General features: G+C 48.8%; 1 protein-coding gene across 2 annotated transcripts in view; it reads right to left on the bottom strand.

Annotated features, from left to right (window-relative positions):
* Positions 1-17,503, bottom strand: part of PECAM1 (platelet and endothelial cell adhesion molecule 1) — a 55,460-nt gene that overhangs the window by 10,308 nt on the left and 27,649 nt on the right. Inside the window, exons 9-14 of one of the 2 annotated variants that reach the window (XM_044247630.1) lie at positions 16,867-16,974; positions 15,718-15,745; positions 14,404-14,480; positions 11,881-11,934; positions 10,287-10,349; positions 4,785-4,841 (exon numbers count right to left, since the gene is read on the bottom strand). In XM_044247630.1, coding sequence (XP_044103565.1) covers positions 4,785-4,841; positions 10,287-10,349; positions 11,881-11,934; positions 14,404-14,480; positions 15,718-15,745; positions 16,867-16,974 — 387 coding nt within the window. The remainder of the gene's footprint in view (positions 1-4,784; positions 4,842-10,286; positions 10,350-11,880; positions 11,935-14,403; positions 14,481-15,717; positions 15,746-16,866; positions 16,975-17,503) is intronic. The other variant, XM_044247631.1, reaches the window with a different exon arrangement.

Genomic DNA, 17,503 nt, shown 5'->3' with positions numbered 1-17,503 from the left:
GTCCTATTCTCCCCATTTTTACCCCCTACAGTACCCACTACTCCTACCCACCTGCCCACTACAGCTCTTAGGCCCAGCACACTCCTGAGAACACTGAGTGTTCTGCAGCAGTCCCACATGAGCGAGGGGCATTTTATTGAAAATGAGAAAAGTAACACCCGAGGGAAAAATGAGGGGCGGGAGCCAAGTCATACAACTGGATAAGGGCAGGGCTGAAAATCAACCCCAAGCCTCTATCTCCCAACTTAGGGTGTTCCCCTCAGGATTACAGTGCAAAGAACCATCCAGGTGGACGTGAGCCAACACAAACACGGCAGAAGCACAGTGAGTTGGGCCCGGAGATCCATGACTTAATTCAGATTTGAAGGAAAAACTCAGGCTTAGGGGCAAATACCTATAGGGTCTTGGAATCAAGGGTGAGTAAAGGATTGGGATTGGCTCCAAGGGACCTAAAAAGTAACTCTTAGAAGTTACTTAGAACCAACATGTTCAGGGGAAGGGTTCCAGACAGACCAAAGCATAGACGAATGACTATTAATTCCAAATGCCAGGACCGAGACTCTCCAAATGTTCTGACTGGAAGGCAACTACCTCATTTGACATAAAAACACGGAGCTTAGTCCCATTCAGGGACGTGCAAAGGAGAATGGTTGTGGCTAGGGGCTGAGAGAGTCATGAGTTATTGTTTACTGGGTGTGAAGTCTCACTCTGGGAAGACGGGAACGTTCTGGAGATGGATGGTGATGATGATTGTAGGATTGCCTGAATATATTTAATGCCACTGAAATGTACACTTAAAAGTGATTAAAATGCCAAGTGTGATGTATGTGTTGTCGCAGTTAAAACTCCCACACAGGCGAGGCGGAGCTTAGAGCCGAAAGCCACGATTGCCAAGACCTGGCTCCTCCCCCAGCCTCCAGATGACCGCCAGCCCTCAGCCCATCGCCCCGCAGCCCTGGGCAACCCTCTCCCCAGGGCGCTGGTCCTACCCAGAGCCCCGCCCTGGGCTGCTCCTTGGAGGCAGGCCTGCCCGATGCCCTTTAGCTTATCTAGAGGAGCAGTTTTCCTTTGTATCACTCAGGGGAAAAAAGGGGGTTTAAGAGCCAGAACTACGCCCTGTGAGCCATTTCCCAAAATAGCCAGCCCTCAAGTGCGGCTAGTTGGAAGGTGGCGAGGACTGAGAAATTAAGGTGGGAAGGAAAAAAAATCTAAGAAGGAAAGGTTAGAGAAGATGTAGCTCTGCATGCAGCCTGCTCAGTGACCTGTCCGGACACCCACCCTCACTAGGTCCCTTATTTTATTAGGTGTCACCCTTCTCGCCCCTCCCCCGCCTCCACATCTACACCCACACCCATGCACCCGTGTTGGAGGATTCTCTCTGCTTGCCAACCCTGAGGGATCCTTCCAAGACTGCTGAGGAGGGGGAAAGACTCCAAGACCCCACCTGGTCAAACAAGAAGCACTTGAGTGGCATCACCTGAAGGGAACCCGGAAACATCTAGAAGAGGCTTCTAGAAGTGTGGTCCGCAGACCAATAGCCAGATATGTGAGAATCTGTGAGGAATGCAAAGTAGCCTCACTCCAGACCTATTGAATCCAAAATTCAGGGGGCTGCTTGCTGCACCGTCTGTGTCTTAACAGACCTGGGAACACTCCATCTAGATCGGGCATCTGCCCCTCATCTCACAGAGGTGGTGACCAGGGTCCCTAGAGGTTCCAGGACTCAGCCAGGGTCACCCAGACCATACCGGCTGTCACTCTTAACAGAGGCGACTCCTCTAGGGAGACCGGTGATGATGGGAAGCTGACCAGAGAGCTGGAAAACGCAGCAGCGCGTGGTCCATCGCTTTGGCAGTGTGGAGAGGAGATGTGAGGAGCCGCGCTCCGCAGCCAGCCTCCCCGCCTCCGACTCCCTGCTCTGCCAACCACTGGCCTTGGGATCTGCTCCGGGACAAGTTATTTAACCTCTGGGCCCATTTCCCCATCTGCAGAACAGGAGCTCCCACCACCCCAAGCTGGTTTTGAGGCTTGTGCATAGAGTAGCATATGACGGTAAGAGAAAAGGAAAGGAAAAGGAAAAGAAAGGGAAGAGAATTGACCTGAAGCTGCCAGCCTCTCCCCGCCCCCCACCCCCATCCCCCTGGGGAGCAGCAGCCCAGCAGGCAATGTTCCAGAACAGCAACTCCCGAGGCTTCCAGGATGGAGCCTCTTCAGTGAGCGGCCAGCAGGGACTTCCAAGGCAGCACCGGGGATTTGACTACAAGACCCAGGACTCTCTCTATAACCCCCAAACACTGGGCAGGAGCTGGTTGCCGGGTCGGAGACCAGATTACAGAGGTGCCCAAGGCCCCACTGACTCCTGACCGCCCAGGTTGCACAGGGGGAGGGCCCTGGCCGGGAATCGGGACACGGCTCTAGTCTCTGCCTGGGCTCAAGTTTCTCTGGCATCTTTCAGCTAAAAGGGCTTGGATGCTCAGTGTAGGACAGGGATACTATGAGGACTGGTGCTTGGGGTAATTTGCACCATCTCCCCCTTCTCTCACTTAATCTCAGTGGAAGAAACTGGAATCTCAGAAGAGTTAGACATCTTGGTCAAAGTCACACGGCTGCCAAGTGGCCGCACGGGGACTGGGGCTCAGATGTCTGTCAGCAAAATAGGGCCCTTCACCACCCCAAATCCCTACAGGGTTAGGTCCTACAGTCCATTCCTGCCTTAGGTCAGAGGGAGCAGTTGGGTTCCCCCAGCAGGGGACCGAGGACTCAGGCCTAGAGAACCGGCCCGGGGACCCTGAGGGAACCCATTTGAACAGCGGCCCTAAAGCAGGGGTAGAAAATCACAATAGGCCTCCTCCAAACATGCCACATCAGCACAGGGTTATTTTGAGCTGATGGCAAATGACAGTCAACGGATGCAGAAAGCACCTACAAAAAATTTTTATTGTTCTTGGTTAACTTCCTATATATGCTCCCACTTCCAACCACTCTGCAGTTTTCCATCACTTGTTTTTTCTCCTGTTAACTTGTCTTTTGCCAGCCTAATTTGCGGGGCACCTAACACACACCCTTCGGGGTGCACAGTGGGGGTGGCCTTTTCCAGCTGTAAAGAGCCTCCAGCAGCAGGCTCAGGACAAAGCAGACTGCAGGCTTCCCGCGGGTCTCCTGTGGGGGGGGGGATCGCTCTGGGGGCAACCCCTGTGGGCTCCACAATCCACCAGCTTCCTTTCCCCAAAACCAAAGGCAGTGCAGTTCCCTGATCTGTGATCAGGACTGTGGAAATCCACCTCCAGGGCGGGCCAGTGTGGGGACCTGCTTCCCGTGCGAACTTGGGCAAGTGTTTCAACTGCTCTGTGCCTCAGTATCCTCATCTGTAAAATGGGACTTATTGTGAGGATTCAGAGATATTCCAATAGTAAGCTTTCTGTCCTTCTTGTATAACCAAAGCAATTAAATGTGAACGATCTCAGGGACCTCTAGGAGAGCAGAAGGGGTGTTTTCATACAATTGGGTGAATTCTACTGGAGCTCTAGCTTTTTGTTACACTGGAAGAACAGAGAATGTCTATTTACTTCTCAATTGCATTTTGCTGGCTCTGAACGTATCGAGATCCAAAAGGAGACACTGGAACCAAAAATTGCCCCCGGAGATGCTTTCTGAAAATTGGTCACTCAGTGTCAAGTTCCTCGAGGGGTTGAGTTTCTGCTCTACCCATGAAAATACCATTAAAAAAACATATTCACTAAAGAGATTCCTCTTTCAGATGAAAAGGGGGTCTCCCGTGGTTAAGACAGTGCTTCTCCAATGTTAGCAATCGTCAACAGTATCTGGAATCCAGCCTGTTAGAGTTCAGGTTCTGAAGATTCTGATTCTCGTGGGTCTGGACTCTCCCTGAGACCACCTCGGCTGTGGGTCTGCGGACCCTGCTCAGAGTAGCTGGGCTGTCCCGAAGCTTCCTGGCCAGTTGTAATGCTCCCCAGAAAATCCACTTAAATACAGGTCTGAGGCAAGATATCCACATAGTGACTATTTCCTTTTGGCCTTTTGGCCTGTGACTTATTTTCAGAATTGTAAAAGGAGTTTTTGTGTTCCATTCATTTCCCCAGAATGGGATAGAATGATGAAACAAAAATGATACTGCTGGGAGCTTCCCCAGTTCCATGTCCGCTTGGGTACCATGTTCAGTCCTGGGGGAAGATCTTCATGGGGGAAGTGGTGGAGACAGGGACTGAACTGGGGTCTAGCACCAGAGAAAGGGAGAATGGAAGGAGCGGATCTACACCCCCCCCACCCCCAGGCAGTGTGTTCTTGTAGAGACTGAGCTCCCCCACGTCTTGAAAGCAAAGCACTGACTTTGTCTATGAACTCTGGGTGCCCATCATGCACCAGGACCCGTGGGGGTGGGGCGGGCGGAGGGCAGATGAGATGCCCTGGCTGGCACCTGAGCACAGGTGGGGCCACGCGGCTTCTCCTGGGGTCCCGTGAGCACACAGTGGTGCCAGGATGCACTCCAGTCCAGATGCTCCTGAGCTGGGTCTGAACATGTGAGGTTCTATGTCCCTGGCATGCAGTAAGCGCTTAATAAGTGTGTGTTGACTAAATTACAGCACATGTAACATGTGGCTACGTTTTAGGGTGGCAGGAGAGAGGCAGCCACCAGCTTCGGTATAAGGGGCAGTAGTTCTTTTTGTCTTCCTTTTCTCCTTCTTCTCCCGCCCACTCCCAAGCCCCCATGGATGATTCTGGGGGAGCCATCCCCCAGCCTGGGGGAGTCAAGGGCCCTAACTCACCAGGGTTAGCTTTCCGGATTTCACTGTACACCGTCTCTGTGCCCTTGGTTTCCAGACCTGGAAAGTGACCGGGTACAGGTCATTAGCTGCCTCTGGGCACCAGGTCAGCCCACCCCTGAAGCAGGAGAAGGTCCAAGGCTCCCTGCTTGCCCACTAACCCCTACCCCCATGAGCACCCTTCTCCAGCAGGGGCTGGAGACCTTGTTGCCACAAAGCTCAGGCCACTTCCTGGCTTCAGAAGATCCTGGTCTAACTAGTGGCGCTCAGCCTGGAAGGCTGAGGTCAACAGACCGGTAGAGGGGCGGGTCCAGCTGCTCCAGGGGAACCCTGGGCCCGAAGGACCAGAGGTGGAGGGGTCCCCAGTATCAGCCTCCAGCCTCCAGCTCAGGGGCCCCACCCTTCCTTCCCTGCCAGGGTGTCCCTGCGTCCAGCCACTATCCTGGCCACTCCCAGGGGGCAGGGCTCTGGGCTCCCAGTCACCTGAGGCCTGGGTTAGAGCCTGGGCATCGTCTGTGACTTTAAGGACCAGCTAGGACAAAGAACCACTTAAAATCTTGCTGGGCCAGCTGACGTCAAATGCCAACACCGGGGCCCCATTCTGGTTCTGACTGGTCTGGGATAGCCCTGGCACTGGGGTTTTTAAAGAGCTTCCAGGGGATTCTAAGACGCAGACTGGGCTGAGATCCTCTGGTGTGGACTCTTTCAGAAGAGCAGACAGAGGACTGACCGGGGTATGCATTAAGCCCTGAGGAGGCTCAGGGTTTGGGGGACAAAGCACCCATACGGGCATCTATTTAAGTTCGAGTCTACATACAGGTTGTATATACACATACTTGCACATACACCATACTGTGTCTACACGCAGCGTACACACACACCCAGTATGTACACACACAGCACGTACATACACCGCCCCCCACAAACCTCAGGAAACAGGAGGGGGCCCAGCCACTTCCCCCGCCTCCTCTCACCTGCACAAAAGACCAAGAAGCCTCACTGTGGAAAGGTAGCTTTCTACATGTGGCCAACATTCTCCTTCTACGGATCCGGAAACGAAGCCCCAGACAGGAAAAGACGCTTCCTGACTGTCTTCTGTACCGAGTGGCTGTTGTTTTCCTTGGTGGCCGGCAGCTGGCTGGGCCACGCCCGTGGACTCTAACTGCACCAAGATGCCCTTGACTCACTAGGCTCCAGGGACCCAAAGCGTGTCCCTTCACTGCCCGCAAGGCCCTTTCTCTTTGGCCCACTCCTCCTCGTCCTCCAAGTCCCAGGACAAGCTTTGTTCCTGCACCTGGGTTCACACACCCTCACACACCTACCTACTCCCTAACACGCTCACCCCTTCCCTGTGCCCAGAGCAGTTACACAGGACCCCTGTGCTCACACAGCACTTTGGGGACACTTGCCCATGACCACACCAACATTATTTGTCCCCAAGACTATCTCCCTGGTGGACCCGGAGCTCTGGGTTCACCTCTCGGGCCCAGGTCTTGCATGACTACCTGGAGGCATAGAGGTTTGATAGGACAATGAAGGCACCAGTCAATGTCCTTGCAAGGGTCTCTAGCTCTCTCAAACCCCTGAGCCTGAGGAAGGTGTTAGTATAACCAGCCTGTTCCCCGAGGTTTTAGATTTTGGTGTTCAAAGCCATGGTCCTTCATCAGACACTGAATGGTGAACGGTAGTGGTTCCAGGAGGAAGTCTGGGGGTGGAGGGGCTGTTCAGATCCCCCGCAGGTGAGTCTGGGGTGGCCAGGCCCTTGCAGAAGCCTTCATAAGACTCCACCAAGACACCAAACAGAACCTTGTACTCACCAGCGTGGCTGAGCCACCAAGCACCCCTCTGCTAGGACACCTGCTTTTTTCTAAGAGGCCAGCAGAGATGCCTACCCCGCTCCCCACATTCCCTCCATGGCACCAGATTTGGGGGTGCACGGGGAGGCTCCAGGGATTTCTGCATCTCCTGGGAATCTGCCACATCCCCCAAGGGATTCTGCAACGTGTTAGGCCTGGGTGAGTCTCGCATTCAGTGTGATCCTAACACTTGCTCTGTGCTGGGTGCTGTGGACCAGGAAGGGAAAAGGTGATTTGGACCCAGAGCTTTCAGGAGCTCCGGGTTGTGGGGCAGACAATGCGGGGAGAAACGATGGTATAAGGCGCTGTATACCAGGTGCCCTGGGTCCCTGCCAGCTCATTCTCAGACCCTGTCCCACAATGGGAGCTGAGGCCAGGGGGGAAGAAAGGAGGGATGGGGTGGGGTGGCCAAGCCTGGGGGTTGGACACCTTGTAAGATCCACACCCCCCAGGCTTGCTGGTAGACCTCTCTGGTCACCTTGGGGACACTCTAACACCCTCTGGACTCAAGAACCACACTTGACCCCCTTCCTTCTTGTAACTGTGGATCAGTCCGGGTGGCAGGGTGGTTTCCACTTCTTGGCCGAGCGGCTATCCTTGCAGCAATATCCCTCCAGCAATTCCTCCTGCTGCCCCCCTGTTCTGCCCCCAGTGATGGGCTGGGGCTGGCCGCTCACCTCCACCACCCCTGCCCTGCTCTGCAGCTGCCCACTAATGAGTAACCCAGGCCAACAGGCTGTTTGTCTCTGCTGTCAGGCATGTTTCCGGATGGGGCTTTATTTTGGCTTCTGTTTTTCTCTGTTCTCAGAGAAAGAGATGGCTTCAACGTCATGGGGTTTTCCCAGCAATTAGCCTCAGAGCAAACAAGCAACAGACCGGGCTGAACAAGTTCCTTCCCACCCCGCCTCCATCCCCCAGTGATTCCTTGGCCAGCTGCCAGTCGGAGGCAGAGCTGGACGCAGGCCTTATCCCCTCCCCCACCCCAGCTGTGGAAGTGAGAGCCTTGAGGATAGGGAACTGGGTTGGCCAAGACCACATCAAGTTTACTCATTACTGGCCTTGAGACCACAAAGTCCTTTCCCCACTCTAGGGACACTCCACCCACCACCCATGAGAAAGCAAGGGGACAGCTTCCTAGGCCAGGCTGGCCCTACCCTGCAGTCCCTGAGCACCCAAGAGGCTGGATCCAGAAAACACAACGCGTATCTTCTAGAAACTCTCCATTTCCACCCAAATGGCTGTCACTCTAGCTCTCCTGAGATCCTCGCAGCAACATGGGGAATGGGGACCGCAGCTGTGCATAGCTTAGCAAGGAACGCACCCCTTGTCATCCTAAAACTTCTTTTCCCTTTAAATCCCACCCCACCCTCACGCAAGAAAAGAAAACCAGACACTCTAACATGGAAACATTCCCAAAAGAAAGGAAAATGGACCCTTTTGCAAGGACACAACCCGGCATCCTTTCTCTATCAGCGGCCTTCGCTCCAAACCCTCTGAGGCAACAGGCCCAAGTGCTCTTAATCCTACCTGCTCCTGGCCCAGCGGGCAGCAGAGGCGAGGACAGGACCTGGCCCTCTGCGGGAGGAGCATGAGAACCTCGAGGCCAGAGCCCGGGGCAATCCCTGTCAGCTCGAGCACCCCGTGGAGTTTGGAGGGTTGCGGACAGCAGATTTTACACATATGCAAAATCTTGGGGCAGCCCTGTCCTCTTTTACGCTTCCCCTTCCCTTCCCGGGCCTGAATTCCCCTTTAGAGGAAGGAAGCTGTTATTGCCAGAACTGAGCCCATGATGCACGGTGACAAAGGGGCATTTGTAGCGGCTCTGGCAGGACCAGAGAAGGCTGGAAGGGAGCCCCCTACAGCCCCTTTAGCCGCAGCCAAACCAGACTCTGTTCTGAGCACCAACCCCCGAAGTGGCTGTCTCCTCTTCGGCATCTCATGCTTAACCTAACCGGACCTGTACCTCCCAATCTCAGATATCAGGACCGTCCATCCAGACCTGTAGTGATTTGGTCTCCCCGACCCTTGCCATAAAATGTCATCCACGGTGGCATGTCTCTGAAATCTCTCTCCAGTCTACCCACTGCTGGCACTGTGTCTCCGCCCTCATCCCTTCTGGCCCGGGACGACACACCGACCTGTGCCTCCTTCCAGATCCTCAGATGAGCCAAGCTCTGGGCCACCGCACGCTGTCCTGCCCATTTCCTGGGTCCTCCCAACCCTCTCTCCTCTTATTGGGGCCACCTTCTTTGTGCCTTGCAGGCCCCAGCTTCAATGCCAGCCCCCAAAGCCGCCTTTTGCGCCGTCTCATTGCTCCCTTTCCTTCCGAGCACTAACCATTACCTGGCGCTGTCTATATATTCTTCATTTCCGTGTTTTCCTGGCTCCCTCACAGGCTCTACCCCCATGGGGGGCGGGAAGACGGGCCATATATGTACCTTCGCTGCTTGCACAAGGGCTGGCCCATCAAGGACTTTACTTTGTTAACAAACGAACCTCTTTACAATGAAATAAAGAGGAAGAGAACTCCAGGCCTGCCACGGCCCCCACCCTTCCCAGGTCCAGTCCAGTCTCACCAGTGGGATGCCCAGTGATCATGCAGACGGGGCAGCGTCAACCCTAGGGGCCATTCTGATGGCGGACTGTGGGAACGGTGCCCCACTGGGTAGCACACAGACCGGGAGCCATAGGGGACAGCCTCACCTAAAGGTTCTGTGCACATACCCGCTGACGTGGTGCCCAGGACCTAAGCAAGGAAGCAGGAAGGAACCCAAAACTCTTTCGGATTCATGGAGCCACAGAGGACAAAGGGATGCCATTGCCCTGGGACTCTGGCTAATGCTATGCATGGCCAGTCTGGAAAAGGGCCCTCAGCTTGCCAGGTGGAGTGGACCCAGCAGCAATCCTAGGCCTCAGTGGGAGGGAGGATTGTGGCTATAGCCTTAAAGAGCCTCTCAGCAGGGCAAGAAGGCTCTGGGTGGCTAGGGTGAAGGAAAGCCAGGAGGAGATGCATCGTTTTTTTGGCGGGGGCGGCAAAAAGCAACTGCAACTGATGTTCTGGCATTCGCTGTGGAGCAGCCCGCTCTGCATCTGTGTCCGCAAGGGAGCCACAGAGCCAGGGACCCCCTGGCCCAGCTGCCCTGAGAGAACCGCACACAGAAAAACAAAACCTGAAGTGGGAGGCTCGTGCCACTGTTCACACAGAAGGGGACTCTGGTTTCAGAAGCACTTCCCCAAGAGTCCCTCTAAAGAGCCAAGCCCTCACCACCTTCAAACATGTGTTTCACTTCCCCAGGCTCCGTGTGCAAGCAGCTGTTTAAGGAAGATACTAGGCGCAGGCAAGGAACGTAGCTCTGGAGGAAAGCCCAAACACGGGCAGTGAGGCCCTCAAAACGCCTCTCAACAAACACATTTCTTAGCACTTAGTAATTGCTTAGGAAAACCTACTCATTATTAATAGTGAGATAAATAAGAATGAAATTTAATGCCTCAAAAGCCTAGGCAGGCGTCCCTGCTCCCGCCGTAGGCATGCCCAGCAGGTCTGACTGACTGAAGGGACTTTTGTCCTTGGGTCACAGCACACCTCTCCCTGGTGTCTACACCCAGCAGAGAACAAAGCGTGGGGGGTCACCCCCGTAATGGTGCTTACCTTGGTAAGACTCAGGCGAGGTCACTTCCACTTCTGTGTATTCTACATCCAAGGTCAGAGGCTCTGCTCAAAAGAACCACAGCACCCTGAAGTTAGACAAAACCTCCTTCGGGGGCCTCCCCCTGCATTACAGATTTCCACTCAAATGACTGCAGAAGTCCCTATTTCAAGGAGGAAGCTAGACACAGGCTAAAGGCTATTTATTCCAAGTGAGAGGGACACGTCAGGCTAGGCAGGACGTGGGGGGACCCTCCTGCCCAGGTCCCCCTTGTTCCTACAGGGGAAGGATTGTTAAAAGCTCAGGATCAGCCACAGCAGTTAACTCTGGAAGCTTATTCCACAGCCACAGGCATAGAAAACTATCTCCAAGAAGGAAAGAATCTCAGGAAATGGGGAACAGCTTCCCCATCCTAAAAATGCTCCAAGCGTACAAGCCATATGCATTGAAAAACAAGTTGATGAAAGCAGTCAGGCCACTAGGGCGAATCTGGTAAAATGGTTGGTCTTTAGCTCAAAGTCACATTATTGTTTTATTTTTGAAGCCTCAGAGTCGGTCTTTCTCACCAGCACCAGAAACTGATGTGTGGTCAAGGACACCGGTGTTTACAGCTTTAGATCTTTAGTTCTTGTGAGAGGACCCCAGAGGGGAAGCGACTTTTGCAAAATGAGTTAGCCCCATCTTTCTGAGCTTTAAAGCTGCAGCAAGGAATCTATTGTTCATTGTCTTTAAACAATAGCAGCAGTGATATTTTATATTTTTTATAGTGTGTTTTATTTTTATTAAATACTTAAGTATCAGAAAATATTTGTAAGTTATGCATAAAACACAAATAATAATAATAAATAACGGTGTACCCTTCAACCTTTTCAAGAAAAAGAACATTTTTATTACCCCTGAAGTATCCTGTATGCCTCTCCCCATCCCAGACCCTTAATACTTTCCTTCCAGCCTAACTGAAGCATAAAAGACATGAAACCTTGTATAAGTGTAAGGTGTACAACTTGATGATTTACCCCAATGCTATTATAGAAAACACCCCACTTCTACTATCCAAGAGAAAGGCGGTCCTTCTGTGGTGCCCGGTACACAGTTCCCTGTTATGTATAACCCAGCTCTTTCCTCCTGGAATTCAGGTTACTGTCTTTTTTTTTTTTTTAAGAGATTTTTAAATTTATTTGAGAGAGAAAGAGAGAGAGAGAGAGCAAGTTGGGGGGGAGGGGCAGAGGAAGAGGGAGAAAGGATCTCAACCAGACTCCATGTTGAGCACGGAGCCCGACGTGGGGCTCAGTCTCCCAACCCTGAGATCGTAACCTGAGCCGAGACTGAGTCAGATGCTCAACCTCCTGAGCCACCCAGGGTTCCCTAGGTTATTTTCCAGTAAGGACACAAGATAGCACCTTTGGAGCAAATGACCAGCCACTTCCATTTTATACAGCAGCCAGGGACAGGGTCCCTGGGGGAGGTGAAGAGGAGGGTACAATATCCCTAGGTCTTAACAGTTTTAGTTCTTTCCTAGAGGTCCTTTTTTCTATAAATGCTTCTTAAAAAAAAAAAAAGAAGAAGAAGAAGCCAAAAACTTAATTTGATAATTACCTTTATTTTCATTTATTGGTTTCATTGCATGGTTTCCAACATCTTCATTGTAACCTAGTTGAAAAATAACGAAGAGGATGAGTGGCAGTGGAAATCCTAGTTTCCTATATAACTTGTAAAAAAAACTGGGTGCCACTAACACACAGAGTCAAGTTTAACCTCCTTGGTGTAGTGGGCCACCAGCTGCATAGAAGATTCTGGATTCCCTCCTCGCCCCCCTATGGCCGCATCCAACCCCCAAGTGGTCAGTTTCTAACACCAGCGATGCCCATCATCCCATGGGAGGGATACATCTGCTTATGAATTGTTCAAGATTCAGAACTGTTCACTTTGAGCAAGCTCATTGGAAATGAAGCTTAATTCTAAAGGGGTGGGCCTGTAACCAGAAGAACGCTAGCAAACTAACCGTCTCCAAGCAGAGAGCTGGATGCAAGAGAACGTGGTTTAAAGAAATGGTGGTACCTCCAGGCTGCCACCTCATTGGGCAAAAAGAATTTCTTAACTTTTTTTCCCCCCATCAAGTTGTTCTTTATTAAAAATAATTCTATGGATTATAAATAACATAAATACTTATAAATAACATAAAGAACACATGACTTTTCCATTATGCTTTTAAGTTAATTGCTTATAGTGATTACTAAAATACTTCATAAAGTGAAACAATCCACAAAGAGACAATATAATTAGAGTATTTCTTGTCTTTTGGAAATGTGGGGGGGAAATCCTATTTTTTTTTAAATTAAATTAAATTTTTTTCAGTGTTCCAAGATTCACTGTTTATGTACCACACCTAGTGTTCATGCAATACATGCCCTCCTTAATACCCACCACCAGGGTCTTCTATCCCTCTACCTCTCTCCCCTCCGAAACCCTCAGTTTGTTTCTCAGAATCCATAGTCTCTCATGGTTCATCTCTGCCTCGGATTTCCCCCAACTCACTTCTCCTCTCCAACTACCAATGTCCTCCATGTTTTAACTTATTTTAATGTAAGTCTATATTAGCATTCAATTTAAACTATGTATTTACATATAATACAAATAACCAAAAGACCCCCCCATACCACAAAAAGATACTTCTTTTGTAATGTTCACTTTTTGCTAACAGTCACCAAATTTTTCTGAATGCAGTTTCTTACGTGATATATTTGCTTTGTTTTCTTTATTGGTCCATTACTTTTGTTATTACAATTGTTTTATTCACTTTTTAGTAAGGATTATACCCCACTGTGTGTTTTCTTTATTTCCTGTTCTATTTGATGGACTTTAGGAATTCCCAGGTTCTTCTATCAGTTTATTATTTATTTATTATGTTTTTTTGTTTGTTTTGACATATTAACATAACATAAACATATTGTTTATGTGTTTATTTTTTTTTAAGTAGGCTCCATGCCCTGTGTGGGGCTTGAACTTACCACCCTGAGGCTGAGTCTCACACTCTGCTCACTGAGCCAACCAGGTGCTATTTTATTCACTTTTTAAAGGTGGATGATTTGGTAGTTACAAGAATTGCTCAATTCTTAAAATATATTTCTCAACTACGCCCTGCTAGAGGAGTATCCTAAAATTCTCATTTTGTGGAACACTTACACAATTAGAAAAGAACATCAGCATTCTCTTCGCAGACGTGCTGATAAAGAAAACTGCCCCCAACCTGGTCTGGGACAGGACTAGTTGCGTGGAATAGTATTATCCGCCCTGCTGGGAGTTTTCTCAGAGACCGGATGGGATTAAGAACCCTGGGATTGGCTCCCCACCCAACTGAGCGGGCTTCCAAGCTTGCCCCAAGCCTTATCAGGTACTCTTTGCTTGTACCACTTTTTTCTTTCTCTCTCTTTTTTTTTTTTTTTTTTAGATTTTATTTATTTATTTTACAGAGAGAAATCACAAGTAGATGGAGAGGCAGGCAGAGAGAGAGAGAGGAAAGCAGGCTCCCTGCTGAGCAGAGAGCCAGATGCGGGGCTCGATCCCAGGACCCTGAGATCTCGACCTGAGCCGAAGGCAGCGGCTCAACCCACTGAGCCACCCAGGCGCCCCACTTTTTTCTTTTAAATGTCTCCACTACAGAGAACTATCGAAAGCAGTTGTAGTAAAAGCTGAAAGGAAACTGTCTCCTGCTTGTGATAAATAATTCCATCTGAGATCTTTTACCGATGACTTCAGTGGATAACACGGTCTCTTGAGCTCTTACAAAAGGATAATGATTATACCTGAGCCATGTTCAAAGTTTTAAACGATAACCCAGGATGGGGTATCTGCAGCCTTGTAATCATTCTCTACCTTTCAGTTCCCCAGCATGTTTAGGAGGTGGTGAGATTAGGGTAAAATGTTCTGCCTTTCTTCCTAAGTTTTTGTTTTGCTTATCAGCTCGCCCCTCCACAACTGGTTAGATGAAGTGCCCCTACTTGAGGACAGGGCCTCCCTTCCAACTTGAACTCTGTCACCTATAGATTCTGCTTCTAAGAGGGGTGAAGGAGTGTGCAGCCAGCCTGGGGAAAAACACTTAGCAAGAAACCACGACTCTACCGTAATGTCTGTTGGCTTCGGTATTGGGATCTGACAACATCTTCTCATTGCTGGAGTTCAGAAGGGGAGCTGCTGGCCTTGAAATGAAATTTCAAAAGGAAAGAAAGAATATGACTTTTTTTGGCTCTAACTTCAAACCACGAAAACAATCAAGGAAAGATCATGAGAAAACCAGTTTTCTGAAGTGAGGAAAACTTTACTCTCTCCTGTGGAAAACTAACCATTTTTCCAGAAGGTTGATAAAAACTCTTTGCTGTTAAAATAAGGGTGAGGGCCCTCCTATACTGTAGCAAGCTCTGAAGAAGTAACGTTTTCTTGACCTCCTTTGGACGGTCTTCACTTATTTCCAGAATTGCTTGATTATTCTATTTATTCCATTCATTAAATAGTCTATTGTTTCATAAATATTTGACATACCAAAATTATCCTATATTAATCAAATACATACACACATATGTCCTTGTTACTTTCACTTACATATAAATTACCTGTTAGGAATATATTCTTGTATGTATAGAAATTGTTTCAGATAACTTTCTGCCAAATTGAATATTATTGTACATTATAGTTACTATCAATATAAAATATTTTGCCTTAAGTAGTATGTATGATTTCATTATTGTTGATCAAGAGTATTATTTTCTCTCACACAATTTCTCATACATGTCAATATTAGCCTCAAACTAGAAATGAAAATGACACCTTTTAATAGTTTGCTTGGGAATCTGTGTAATTTCTTTTAATTTATATATAATATATGAAGCTTTATTATAAATTCGGTATTTGGTGTTTGTAAAAAAAAAAAAAAAGTGTCAGGGCCAAGATGAATCCTGTCCCTCTGAATTCTTCATCCTATGCTACTGTTTCTCCAGAACAGAACTATCCTTTCCATACCTTTGGATTTTGGATTTCAAGAACAGTAAAAACATTACCACTTTTTTCTTTCTTTCTTTCTTTCTTTTTTTTTTTTTTTTTTAGGCCAACTCTATTTTGCCAAGTACGCAAATTTTAAAAATTCCATCTATTACCAGTATAATTTCATAAGGAAAAAGGGATCTCACAAGGAACAGTATAGGAGGGACACGACCTCAGAATAAAGCCACTCTTTCCCATTGAAGGACAGCTGGCAATTGTCCATGGAGCCAAAGACACACGCACGTGTGCACACTCACACTTCCCTACGCTACTCACACCTAAGACCCTTATTTTTCTGGGCTTTCCAGGGGATACTGAAAACCCTCTAACGACCAGAATTTCCTTTAGTTGATGCATGTCTACAGAGCAGCCACCTCCCTCCGAAATACACACACTGACCTGGACATCTCCACGGGTGTCTGCTTGGCTTTGAAAGAGAAAGAGAAAATCCAAAGTTAGTATAAAGTAGCCATGTTTGTTTCAGATAAGAACACTCATCTCCATCATATTTGACTTCCTTGAAGATTGAATACCCATAAAAAGAGAAAAGAAAGCCAAATATATTCTGCTTCAAAAAAAGAAGAAAAAACCAAACAAACAAAATTCTTTTGGTCTTATACTGAGAGATTTCGCATCATTTCCTCCGAAATATGGACATTCTGACTGTTTTAGCCAGGAGCGAGTTTCTTTACCAGCTGTGATGGAGATGAAGTCAAGGAACCAGGTCAGGGTAAACAGGCAACTCTTTCTTCAATTCAAGATGATTCCAAGAAGGAAAGTCTCCATCAGTCCTTATTCTCTTAATTCCAAACTGGCCTTAGACCTTAGCAAGGGGCTGGTTCTGGAGCTTGTCTTCCCAGAAGGGTTGCAGCTTTCATGTTCTAGAAAAAGCCCAGGGCCCCGCCTCATCCCATCTGTCCCCACCCATCCCAGGCTGCAGCAGGTCTGGAGCTCCAAAAGAAACTGCTGCACTCCACAAAAATTTATGCAGAATCTTCTGGGGCTGTGCCCTTTTCCTTAAGGTCATGCTGGCTGACTGATTCCTGAGTGTCTGGGTGATCTTGACTTCCTTTCCATGTGTGGTTAACCTCAAGCACAGGGTAGAAATCATGGCACAAATGGCAGATCAACTGGGAGGCATTCAGTGGATGGGAAGCTACGCAGGGCAGGTGTCCGTAGCCTTCTGCCAGCTGCAGGACTAGGTGTGGTCAACCCCATGAAACAATATCTTCTGACCACACATAGGTACAACCTCCCCCTCACCACTGCTCCAATGCATCTTTTCTGGGTTGTCCAACTAGGAAAGCAGTTGCTTTCATTTGTGCCTAACTAAATCCAAAGGGCAATAAAACCTTTTGGCCTACCAAAGCCAAAGTCTTTGATTATCAAGGTGACACCACAAAGAGAAAAGCAATTGTTCTCAGCTATATCTCCTCGGTTCCCAGTGGGGCAGAGCACAGGCCTCCACGAAGCTGAATCCCCTCCTGTCCATGGCCCGATTCCTGGACAGAGCAACCTAGCAGAATGGAATGAAAGAACTGTACTCACCCTTGGCTTTCTTCAGAAAATAACATCTGGCCCCAAATACCAAGACGGCAATTATCACTCCAATGACAAATACTGCAATAAGTCCTTTTATCCATGGGGCAAGAAAGACTGGAAATGAAGAAAAAAAAATACACACACACACACACAAACACAGGTTTTTCCTCTGTCAACAAGAAATAATACCAGGTTCAAGCAACAAATAAGACTAATTTTTATAGTCCTTGTAACTAGTATCTTACTTCTGAAAGACACTGTTCACAGCTGGTGCAGAACTGTTCTTGTGTGTTTTTTGTTTGTTTACTATAGCATCAGCTTAAAGGACCACTGGGCTAAAGTTGACTCCTTTTTTGGGTCTATTCAGCCCTTCTCCTTCACTAGGAGAGCACCTTCTACAGACTTGTGTGGGCTCCCCTATGTCCCTTCTGCATGACCCAATCCCCTTGGTCATAGGTAGTGCATGGGTGGACATTTGACCCAACATGGACCAACTGGTATCTCTTGACCAAGAATTTGGAATTATGACTATGGGAAAAGTTTCTAATTTTTTGTAATAACCAATTCCTCTTTTATATAGTTTGGATGCATGTCTGTCATTTGCAACAAAAGAGCCTGGAGGACATTGGTCTCTTAATCCTCA

The sequence above is a fragment of the Neovison vison genome, chromosome 5 (genome assembly GCF_020171115.1).
Source record: "Neovison vison isolate M4711 chromosome 5, ASM_NN_V1, whole genome shotgun sequence".
NCBI lineage: Eukaryota > Metazoa > Chordata > Mammalia > Carnivora > Mustelidae > Neogale > Neogale vison.
The sequence above is the reverse complement of the archived record's forward strand: the minus strand, read 5'-3'. Positions and strand labels throughout refer to the sequence as shown.